General features: G+C 36.9%; 1 protein-coding gene across 2 annotated transcripts in view; it reads right to left on the reverse strand.

The window, feature by feature from the left end:
* Window positions 1–12,962, reverse strand: part of LOC127633113 (membrane-associated tyrosine- and threonine-specific cdc2-inhibitory kinase-like) — a 39,458-nt gene that overhangs the window by 12,981 nt on the left and 13,515 nt on the right. For both annotated transcript variants that reach the window (XM_052111987.1, XM_052111988.1), the window contains exon 6: window positions 6,867–7,039. In XM_052111987.1, coding sequence (XP_051967947.1) covers window positions 6,867–7,039 — 173 coding nt within the window. The remainder of the gene's footprint in view (window positions 1–6,866; window positions 7,040–12,962) is intronic.

Raw genomic sequence — 12,962 nt, forward strand, 5'->3', positions numbered from 1 at the left:
ACAGTAACAAACATGATTAACACACAGTATCGGATTTGGATCCGATACCAGTTCCATTTAAAAGCTTCAGTATCGGAGCCGATACCGATCCAGGTATCAGATCGATGCATCCCTAGCTATCCCGTTTACAACTTGTGCATAATGCGGCAGCAAGGTTACTGAATGGCACCAGGAAAAGGGAACATATTACTCCCATCTTGTCTTCCCTTCACTGGTTTCCATTTAAGTCAGAGTCAACTTTAAAATTGTATTGTTTGTTTTGAAAGCACTACATGGCCAGTCTAGACATGTAGACATGAAGATCTAGACAGAAACCTAAAGATGATCAAGCCTTTTCTCTGGTTTCCTCCAAGACCTTATTCACATCCGGTCATCCCCTTCAACTGAGATGTTTAAATCAAAGTTGAAGTTTTATTTTTTTATTAGCGTTTAAGTCTGAGTAATGAATACATTTTTAAGTGAGTGAAGACATTTTCAAGTGTGTTGTAAAGGTATGTCTCTGATGTTCTGTTGTTTTCTTCCTTTTTATTGTTTGTTCCACAAAAATTGTAAAGCACTTTGGATAACTTAAACATTTAGAAAGTGCTATATAAATAAAGATGACCTGAGCTGGTTTTAATAAACTGAGGGACTGTAGCAAGCCGAATTGACTTTTAATCATATGCAGGATATTTGAGCTAATTTAATACAATTCTTGAATTTGTTTTGTCACAACTTAATTTGTAAAATGGAAGATCATTTTACAATTTAAATAATTTTCATTGCCCATTACCAGATTGTTATGAATGGTGGCAGTGAAGGCAGACGAGAAGAGTGGATCTAAATGCAGCTTATCTTTATTCCACAAACAAACAAATAAACACAAAGGAAAAAACCCACAATGGGAAAACAGGAAACTTAAACACGATGAAACAAAACTGAACAGGAAACTTAAACACGATGAAACAACACTGAGAACTCGGGCAGGGAAACACATACCAGGCTTAACAACATTCAACGATTGACAGAGGGGAGTGAAAACAACCGGGTTAAAATACACGGACATGGGAAAACGGGGGCCAATGAACAAACAGAACTCAAACAAGATGACAGGGCAATAAACAGAAACCAATGGCAAACTAACGAGGGCAGGTGAAAACAATGAACAGAGAACACAAAGGTTAACAAGGGAACTATGGAGCTACACGGGTGACACAAGTGCAAACTAAGGAACTACAAAAGTGACAAAAATGACAAACAAAGGGCAACAGTGAGACAAGACAAGGTACACCTAACACAGATGTCCATGTGATGTCAGGTTCTCAGTATTACCGCAGCACGTGTTAAAACTGCAAATTAATGTCTTAATATTTGCTTTTTATTGCAGTATTTGCACTGGTGGTGTTGTGTTTTGTTGGCCCTTTGGGTTTTATGTCATGTAAAGATATAAAACTCTTTGGCAAGATGTCGTACTCTATTGCTGAGACTACAAGTTCATATCTTGTTACACTTACAACCAATGTTTGAAAAAACAATCAACAACAATAAATAAATAAATAAATAAAAAACAAAAAAACAAACACAAAAGTAGTATAACTTTCCTAAAGGTTTCCTCAACATAATTAAAATGATGACTTTGACCATTTTTCTCTAGTAGATGTGACTAAATTAATTTAAATTCATACAAGTCTTGATCAAATTCATTAAAATAACTTTTTTATATAAAAACAAAAACGGTGTATTTTGGAATCATAAGAAATGAATTACAGATTTCTGTAATTACAATACAGACAATATGTCTGATGTCAAGAATTGTTTTTTTACTAGTTGAAATGACATTTTTTATATCAACAAAGTGTATTTCTGCAATACAAACATTTTATATGAAGAATTCATGGTTTGACCAATAATAGTTTTGTGCCAATATTAAAGCATTTTTCCTTAAAGCTACACTATGCAAGATAATTTCAATAATGAGCGAGTACACCAACAATCCGTCTTTCAAACCTTTTTTTTGCCTTACCACGATTCACTACGATAAGTCTACAAAAGAGATTTTTTTATTTAGAGCTGTCGGGACGGATTTGGCGTGTAATCGCAGGCATATGTAATTCGTCCTTGCGTGATTACGTCATGTCTGTAAGCTCAGAAAATATCACGGTTTCACAGTATCACGGTATACAGTATTACACCATTATTTTTGGGAAAACACTTTATTATAATTGAAACTTGAAACCATTTATTTTATTGAAGTATGTGTAAAAAAAAAAGTCTCCCTTTTGAAAATAAATAAATAGAAAAAATAAGAAAGCTAACAGAATTATAATAAACAGAATTATAAACATGATAAAAAATAGCATGTAAATATAACATGTTATATAACTAAAGCATGTTAGTTTATATGTTACATTAACTACTAAATGAGAAATAACATCAGCTGTGTGAGCTTTTAAAGTTATGTCCTACGATTATTAAAAATTAATATATACTGTATGTGCATGACAGTGAGACCAGACTGCTCCTGTCTGTACCTTTAACTCAGTGATTCTCAACTAGTTTTGCTTCAGGACAGATTTTACATTGGACATCAAGTGGTGACCTGCCATAGATTAAACATAACCTCTATTAAATGTATCCTGGGTTGCATTTTCTTTATGTTGCATAGTTTTGTTCATGGATTTCCAGTACAAGGACATGCATCAAGTGACATTATTTTTGTTGATGATGTCAATAACAAAATCTAAAGGAAGTTGTCTCTCCCCCTTTTAAAAATTGAAGAGCATATTTACATATATGAGCCCATTATTATCCCGTTTGTTACCTAATATTAAATTTTTATACACATATTACACAGAAGGAAAGGCTCCTCATATTCCTGCAAAAATCTTTGTTTGTGTTCTGCCGAATAAGGAAAGTCATACACATCTGGGATGGCATAAGGGCGAGTAAACAAATTTGTGACTTTTTATGTTAGATCAGGTCAGTGTGCTAGTCTTAAATAATAGTAATAATAATAATAAATTAATGTATTTCTGAAAAATAAATACTAGCTGAAACACATCTTGAAACTTTAACTACAACTGCCACTGTTGATATAAAATGAGGTCTAATAGATTCTACCTTTAGATTATTTCATATGAAACTATAACATTTTGTCAAAATATAACAGTTACATTCACTCATATAAAATCCTCAAACAAATTTGAAAAGGTGATGTGTGTAATGATTAATATTTTTAACTATTTTGGTAAAGGGGTCACAACGGGCTGAAAGTAGTGCATGGGGGGGCACATTGTTTTCCTTTTGAGATACAATGATCTGCATTGTTTTGGTTTTTGTATCTTTTAAGCCCAGAAATAGTTGTGTACTCAATTTTCTGAAGTGTATCTGTGACTAATGGGACTATTCTGCAATTGCCTAAAGTATTGTATTGCTCTACAAAGGTAGATACTTTTCTATCAGGCATTAAAAAAACTGAATAAAGGCGGAGATTATAAATGTATTTTGCCATCTCTACTTCCATGTTAATTTATTATTCAATTTAACAATCTCTACATCAGGAGTCTGTTTTAATAAAAAAAGAAAGAAATGTATAGAACTTTTCATGTTTGGGTAAAGCGGGCAAGTTTACTTTCTTTTTCTAGAACTTTACCCGTTTACATGCTAAAAGGGTCATGATGCGGGTCTCCTAGATGGTTTCAGCACACAACTGAATAACACAGGCTGCATGACTATGACAAATGATTACTACAAGAGTTAGATTAACATACAGGCGTGAAGGGACTTCAACATTTCTAAATTGCACAAATTATAAATACATTTACATATTCGTCTCTGGCTTGCTTTTGCTCGCATGTCAATGATGCAGAGATCTACTTTTATATTTAATTTATTCACTGAATGTTTACCCGCAAAATTAGTAGCACCAAACATCACGAGCAGCCTCAGGAATGGACACAGTAGACGTATAACACTTTTCCTTGAGCAGAATATTGCACTACAGATCGCTAAGTTTGTTCAAAGGGGAAAGCCAGATAGAAATAGCACACTCGCGTACATGGTTGCCAGATTGCATAAAATAAGTATAACATTAGGTGGAATATTTCCAATTTGCGTAAGTATAAATCTCAAACTGGGGGTGTTGCGTCTCATATCTGGCAACCCTGAGCATATAAAACGCTTGTGGAGACTAGTCTCGGCAGTCCTAAATAGTCGATCACTTGGGCGGCCGCTGAAATATCTTCAATGGGAGAACCATGGCATTGTTGTTTCCCTGCTGTCCGCGACCCAGTCCGAATAGACCAGTTGAGAAACACTGCTTTAACTCAAACACGTCAGACCACCTTGCTGTTCTCTGACATTTTCTCCGCTGGATTTGTGTGCGAGTGTGTATGACGCAAGTTGACGAGTCAGGCAGACAAGGAGGAAAGGAGATGCGCACGCGCATGTGAGATTCTCCGTCCGGTTGAATTTTTTTCTCAATACCGTAGATAAGCAAATGTACATGGTATGATAACCATCAATTTTCGAACCGTGGTATACCGTGAAACCGGTATACCGCTGCAACCCTAGTACAGACACTTTTTTCCTTTTAGACTAGGACTGCAACTAACAATTATTTTGATAATCTACTAATCTAACGATTATTAGAATGATTATTTGACCGATTATTGCAACGATTAATCATTAGCTCTTACCCGACTATTCAGCTTGTGCCCAGAGTTAATAGGTTGTATTAAACGTGCATACTAACAATAAAGAGGACAAAATCATCTTTTAAAAATACCTCTAAATGACATTTACTGAATTAAAGGAAAATAATACTTTTATAAAGTTTAATTAATTAAAAATATCACTGCAAAAAAATCCTATTTTAATCAAGTGTTTTTGTCTTTTTTTCCATTTTAAAATTGTCAAAATAATCCTTAAAACAAGATCCATTTACTTGAGAAGCAGCATATAAAATATTAATAATTTCTTTCAGAGAATGTATCTTAAATATAAGTGTATTTTTGCTCTTGGTTAAACTTCTGCGAGTGCAGTAAAGACAAAATATACTTATTTTCATGATCTATTCTCTAAAAGCATGTCTAAATATCTTATATGCTGCTTCTCAGGTGAATGCATCTTTTTTTTTTTTTTTTTAAGATTTGTTAGATATTTTTTGTGATTAACATTTTTTTATTTTTATTGATTGATATATTAAACAAAGAACTGCAAAACATATACAAACAGAATCAATACTTAACCCCCCACTAATGACGCTGGTTAGGACCAAACTCTTTATGTGCCTATTCTCCACATCGATGACTCCCCCATTGCCCAAATGAAAATACATCACACATAAAACTCTGCCCCTATCCAGATTAAAATAATCTGAAATTAATAAATTTGTTTGTCCTGCTGCTACAGGGTGTCTATAAAGTAACTTAAATCAAACCAATAAAAGAACTCCCGAACCCATACATTTCCAAATTCTTAGAATGATAATCCCATTCTTCCATATCAAACGTCTTTTTGGCATCAAGTGAGATGGCAGCGACCGGAGACGGCTCACTCGCCACTGACCCAAAGATATTGATGAAACATCTAATATTATCAGAGGAGCTACGGCCCTGAATAAACCCCACCTGATCTATATGTATAAGAGATGTCAGAACTTTACTTAATCAGTTAGATATTTTAACGTCTAGTTGGATCAGGGTGATTAGATGGTAACTTTTACACTCGCTTGGATCTTTGTTCTTTTAAAGAATCAGACTGATCCAGTCTTTTGTCAGGGTTGGCGGAAGCTTTCCATTCTTTAATGATTCTGTGTAAACTTCTAACAAAAGTGAAGCCAGTTCTGTAGCATAAGATCTAAAAAACTCTAAAAAAGTAAAATAAAATTTGACAAAAGCACAAGGTTTTGTTGTTATTGTGCGTGTACACAAATAAAAGTAGACCCTTTATTATTTCTAACGATGTCTGACATTTATATGTATGGCTAAAAATGAAGAAGTATTTTAAGTTGTTTCCGCTGTTATGAGGGAAAAATCCAGCAGGACACGCCGGCGCGTCCGTCGAGCCCTGACATAATGACATAATTAATTATAATGATACCCGATTTCTTTCTCAATGGTTTATGTTCACTTGAGACATAACAGACGTGCAAATATATCATGTATTTTTACATTTTTTTGTACGTATTTGTCCGTTCAAACGCAAGAAGCGAAAATGATCTCCCGTGTATGTGCGCTGTCCGAGATGCGTCGCGGCTCTCTGTGTCACACAAAACAGCTCGCAAGTATTGATTTTGGTTGTTTTGACTTTTGTTGTGCTTGAATGTTGTAAAATCGCTTGAATGTTCAAATTGGTAAGCCTTAAATACATACAATTGACAAACCTTTGTGAAGACACAAGCGAAAGTCATCTTCAGAGACACGACGCATCTGGGCTCTCTTTGTCACACAAAAAAACTTGCGAGCACTGAATTTAATCATTTCGTGTTTTCTTGGGCTTGAATGGTGTTAAATCGCTTGAATATTCTTGGCATGGCTAGCTGTGTCACACAAAACAGTGCTCTCGGAGCATGCATGTATTTGTCATTTTCAACAGATGGAAAATTTAAGTCCCGGAGCTACACCCTCTAGTACACAGAATTGCTCCATTAGAGGGGGCATTTTAGTAATTCCAACAGATATCAAGAATTAGTATTTTAAAAAGTGAAAACTGAATTACTGTTATACTGCAAATAATTAATATCCTGCACATGATTGTGCTGTCAATTCGTCTGGCTAAAGAGGGACACATCTAAATTATTTTCAGTGGTAAGTGACAGTGTGTAACAGATGAGTTCTCTCTTGGAGTGAACAGGCCTTTAAACACAGATATAATGTCATGCTTACTTGACAGAAGCTGAATAGCGACAGGAAGGTCTCGATGATGCAGAGAGACAGCTGTCGTCTCCACTTGTGTTTGCACACTGAGGGCAGCAAGAGCAGCTGCTGTGCCGTGACTCTGTTGCACGGATCTGGGGACAGCATGAGCCATAGTACATACTGCAACTCTGCTGAAAGTGCTGAAACACACACACACACACACACACACACACACACACACACACACGCACACGCACACGCACACGCACACAGTGCTTGACTTTCACATAAACCAGCCAACTTTAAAGGTGACCAAAAAGTTTGTGTCAACAATAAATTAGAATTGATTAAAAAGTAGAAATCTTTTAACAATTTAGTTTAACCCTTAAATGAATACCATGGGTCTTTAGTGACCCCTGACCTCATTCCACCCCATCTACCTCATCCATCTTTGAAGTTGTGCCCACACCTCTTTAGTATTCCTCAACCTTTCTCTTATGAATTGTGAAAAAAAAAATAGAAAAAAATAAAATAAATAAATATATATATATAATCGCAATCAGCTTTTGAGTAATTTTCAATATTTAGCCTGTGTTCTACATCTAGACATGCGTGTTGCTAAAAACGCTAGCTTTCAATAAGAAAGATAGTTTGTCTTTCTTATCGTACGTATCCACTTGCGCATAGTGTACGAATGTGAGCGAGCAGGTTCAATTCCTTCCTATGGAAGCCGAGCGTCAAGCTCGCGAGATGGATTGTAAAATTGACTGCAGCGCGGGGCAAGCGGTTCCTATCGTTGGGAGTGGCTTTGTGCGGATTTCTTCCACATCAGTGGAAACACAGCCTCAGACTGTATGAAGTTGCTATTGCCCCCGCTACGCAGGTCACCACGCTCCAGGTCCAGACCCCAGATTGATTCCATCTTGACTGCAAGACATCATGACGACGGTTACGCCCTCTCATCGTCTCTAGTTAGCAGCACGACAAAACAACAGTGCCGGTTTCTTTCTGCGCTGTATTCTTGAATATTTTTCTCTAGCACTGAAACACGCTTCACTGATGCCCTGTCCTGGTCTGCACTCTCTTCCTCTTTTATGCCCACATGTGAGTAAACATGAGGTGCGTGTTTCCAGAGCACCTTTAGTTTTTCTTTCTAAATTCAGTTTTATTAATCAGCATGTTTCAAGCCTTTAATAATAAACAAATAGATTTCTGTTTTGTGAAATTAACTGGATAACTGGTATTATGGTAATCAGAAGGATGCTGGTTTGAGCCCCACAGCCACCACCATTGTGTCCTTGAGCAAGGCACTTAACTCCAGGTTGCTCCAGGGGGATTGTCCCTGTAATAAGGGCTCTGTAAGTCGCTTTGGATAAAAGTGTCTGCCAAATGCATAAATGTAAATGTAAATTATTCAGATTTCATCATCTCTGTCAAGGATGAAAGACAAAACAATTACTAGTTTGTAGCCTAGACTTTCTCACTTTAATGAAAATAGAAAAATGGTCCATTTAGACTTCTACATTTTCAAAAGTTTCTCTCTGGAGATACCCCTGAACCCCCATACAGTCTCAGTCCGCAGTCACAAGGGCTTCTATGCCCCCATACTTGGATATCTGTTTGTAAAGAAATATGAAAATAATTTTAATGTAAAAAAATAAATAAAAATAATAATAATATATATATATATATATATATATATATATATATATATATATATATATATATATATACAGTGAGGAAAATAAGTATTTGAACACCTGAGAAAATCAATGTTAATATTTGGTACAGTAGCCTTTGTTTGCAATTACAGAGGTCAAATGTTTCCTGTAGTTTTTCACCAGGTTTGCACACACTGCAGGAGCGATTTTGGCCCACTCCTCCACACAGATCTTCTCTAGATCAGTCAGGTTTCTGGGCTGTCACTGAGAAACACGGAGTTTGAGCTCCCTCCAAAGATTCCCTATTGGGTTTAGGTCTGGAGACTGGCTAGGCCATGCCAGAACCTTGATATGCTTCTTACAGAGCCACTCCTTGGTTATCCTGGCTGTGTGCTTCGGGTCATTGTCATGTTGGAAGACCCAGCCTCGACCCATCTTCAATGCTCTAACTGAGGGAAGGAGGTTGTTCCCCAAAATCTCGCAATACATGGCCCCGGTCATCCTCTCCTTAATACAGTGCAGTCGTCCTGTCCCATGTGCAGAAAAACACCCCCAAAGCATGATGCTACCACCCCCATGCTTCACAGTAGGGATGGTACTCATCATTCTTCTTCCTCCAAACACGGTTAGTGGAATTATGACCAAAAAGTTATATTTTGGTCTCATCTGACCACATGACTTTCTCCCATGACTCCTCTGGATCATCCAAATGGTCATTGGCAAACTTAAGACGGGCCTTGACATGTGCTGGTTTAAGCTGGGGAACCTTCCATGCCATGCATGATTTCAAACCATGACGTCTTAGTGTATTACCAACAGTAACCTTGAAAACGGTGGTCCCAGCTCTTTTCAGGTCATTGACCAGCTCCTCCTGTGTAGTTCTGGGCTGATTTCTCACCTTTCTTAGGATCATTGAGACCCCACGAGGTGAGATCTTGCATGGAGCCCCAGTCCGAGGGAGACTGACAGTCATGTTTAGCTTCTTCCATTTTCTAATGATTGCTCCAACAGTGGACCTTTTTTCACCAAGCTGCTTGGCAATTTCCCGTAGCCCTTTCCAGCCTTGTGGAGGTGTACAATTTTGTCTCTAGTGTCTTTGGACAGCTCTTTGGTCTTGGCCATGTTAGTAGTTGGATTCTTACCGATTGTATGGGGTGGACAGGTGTCTTTATGCAGCTAACAACCTCAAACAGGTGCATCTAATTTAGGATAATAAATGGAGTGGAGGTGGACATTTTAAAGGCAGACTAACAGGTCTTTGAGGGTCAGAATTCTAGCTGATAGACAGGTGTTCAAATACTTATTTGCAGCTGTATCATACAAATAAATAGTTAAAAAATCATACATTGTGATTTCTGGATTTTTTTTTTTAGATTATGTCTCTCACAGTGGACATGCACCTACGATGACAATTTCAGACCCCTCCATGATTTCCAAGTGGGAGAACTTGCAAAATAGCAGGGTGTTCAAATACTTATTTTCCTCACTGTATATATATATATATATATATATATACTTTCATTATGATTAAAAATGAACAGATCATCTTATAACATTCAAATCCAACTGCACTCAATTGATAAACTCTATAAAATATTGTAATATTTTCATAGAAGATCCCTCAGACACCACTGCATTGGCTGTGTCTGGGACCCCAACGTAGTTTTGTAAAGACTATTTAGACTGTTTAGCATTCTGTTTTGGAAATTAAAAAAAAATGTGCAATGTGCAAATGTGATTGAAAATCGTGATAAATACTGATATCGAATAATATGAAAAAAAATATTGTGATAATATTTTTTGCCATATCGCCCAGAGGGTGGAGGAGGGGCCAAGCTACGACGTATCGGAGAACTGGTGCCAAATTGTATTTGTTTCCCTCCCCTTGTTCCCTCCCTCATCCAGGTAGACAGGGATGACCTGCCGCCAGACGGGGCAGAAGGCATGCCCCTCCCCAGGGAAAGAGGGGATTTTGTGTGTTTGTCGTTTTTTTTTTCAGTTTGATATTAAACTATTATTTATATTGGTCAAGCCGGTTCTCATCTCCTCCTTTCCATTAATCCCTTTACAGTGTAATCTTATTTTCAACAAGCCATGAGAATAATATAATATTATTATTATATAATATATAATTAATCATAATTCCCTTATTAAAGCTAATTCCTTACAGTAGAAATTGTGAGCAGATACAACGAGATGTTGTATTACGATTTTAATGGTGGAGAATTTTATGCAGACAAATCTAGTTATTTGTCATTTATCTAATTTATAATGATTGTCGAACGTGACTAATTCCATTATAAATTTCCTTAAATAATAATGTAGAGTAAGGAAAATTTTATAAAATTCCTAGCTCTAGGGCTGGGTGATATGGCCAATATATTTATCACAATATACATTTACACATTGCACTTTCTTTTTTTTTTATTTCAAAGTTGATGGAAGAAAAGAAGAAAAAATTAATTTAAAGTGATCCCATCTACCTCAGTCAAAATGGACTCTACAAAACTTCACAGGGGGTCCAGAGACGGCCAAAGCAATGGGGTCTGCAGGATCTTTTACCAATTTTACCGTCTTTTACCGTTTATCAATTGAAAATTATGTTAAAAGATCATCTGTTTGTTCTGAAGCATAGTGAAAGCAGTCCCGACATCTAATTCATTTTCACAAAATTAGAACAGAAATCGATTTGTTTATTCGATTTGTTTATTATTAAAGGCTCGTAACATGCCGATTAATAAAGATACATTTAGAAGGGAAAAACATTAAGGTCTAAAAGGTGCTTTGAAACAATGTTAACTCATGTGGCGCTTCATGTCTACACACATGCAGGAAAAAAGAGGCAACGCGTGCGGAGCGGGACAGGGTAGAAATAATGCATGATTGTTGCCAGAGAACAATATTCAAGATTACAGCGCAGAAAGATCAGAGCTGTTGTCCACATAACTCTTCTCTAGAGACGATGAGAGGGCGCAACCGTTGTCATGAAGTCTTGCGGATGGAATCAATCCGGTGTCCAACGTAACCTAATTGTTAGCAAGGCAGCTAGCATTAGCAAGTTCATCCAGTCTGACCCTACGTTACCACTGGCACATTGTGAGCGAAGCTGAGAGCGTTTTCAATTCATTCCTATGAAAGCCGAGTTTCATGCACGCAATGTGGTTCGTAGGATTGGCAGCGGTGCAGAGCAAGCTCTCTCCTAGCGCAGTGAATGCCTTTGAGTGGATTTCGTTCACCCCAGTGGAAACGCAGCCTCAGAAAGCCAAACTGCTTGTGTTTTAGCGACTCACAGTAAATATAGAAAATTCCTCAAATGCTAATCATGGATTTTCTTTATCGTGATATATATCTATATTGTTTTATTGCCCAGCCCCACCTAGCACACACATACTGTTTCCTTACATATAATGGTGTAGAATTACGGCACTTTAATCTGTAAAGTGTACGTCTACATTTATAAAACCAAATTCCCTACAATGTGAAGCGTCAGACTTTACATACAACAGTTCTTCGTGATCGCTTACTACACTACACAAGCTAGGAAATAGCTTTAAACGGCTTTAAACAAACAACTTCAGCATTACGGCTAATCACGGCTGAGAGAAACAACAGACTGATTAATTACACAATGGGTGCTGTTTAAATAGTGATTGACTCTTGCGCACCGGCTGAGGCGAAAAACCCCGCTTGGATGCTATTTTTCCACTGAGAAAGCTGACCTTCAGAAAGCTGACAGCATCTTTGCTTAGGTGTGGCAACAGGTAATCGCACACGCTACGTCTCTCTCTCTCTCTTTCACTCATAAGCACGCAAGCACACATTTACATTTACATTTATTCATTTGGCAGACGCTTTTATCCAAAGCGACTTACAAAAGAGGAGGAACATCAGCGAAACATCTTAGGGAGACAGTGGTACAAAAAGTGCCATATTACAAAGTTCCACTATCATCATAATAGTATACAAAACAGATTTAAGTGCAACAAGAAATGTAAATAATTTTTTTTATTTTTTTTCAGTGACTGGATAGTGACTTTTTTTTTAGTTACTGGATAAACAAAAGTGCTTTTGTTTATCCAGTAACTTGTTCAAAACAGCACAAGCCGTGATACTATTTCTGAAGTGACATATTTTAATCACTAACGGAGGCTTGGACGCATCATTTGGTTTGAACCAGCAATGGCAGATTCTGATCCGTCGCGTAAGACAGTAGTTCCATGCACAAATGCGTTTTTTTATGACTGAACAAAAATTTTCCTAATTTTTAAATAATTTACTTGTTCATTGAACTGTTTTATATAAGCAATATCACACTCGCGATCGTGCTACATGACACAAAATCTGCGCTTCCGAATCACAGCAGATATTATTTTATATTGGTTCATTGAATGATTTCTGTGTCATTACTCAAAAATGGTCAAGGAAGGCATTTAATATGCTTTAAATGTTTTCCTAAAAATAT

The sequence above is a fragment of the Xyrauchen texanus genome, chromosome 40 (genome assembly GCF_025860055.1).
Source record: "Xyrauchen texanus isolate HMW12.3.18 chromosome 40, RBS_HiC_50CHRs, whole genome shotgun sequence".
Lineage (NCBI taxonomy): Eukaryota > Metazoa > Chordata > Actinopteri > Cypriniformes > Catostomidae > Xyrauchen > Xyrauchen texanus.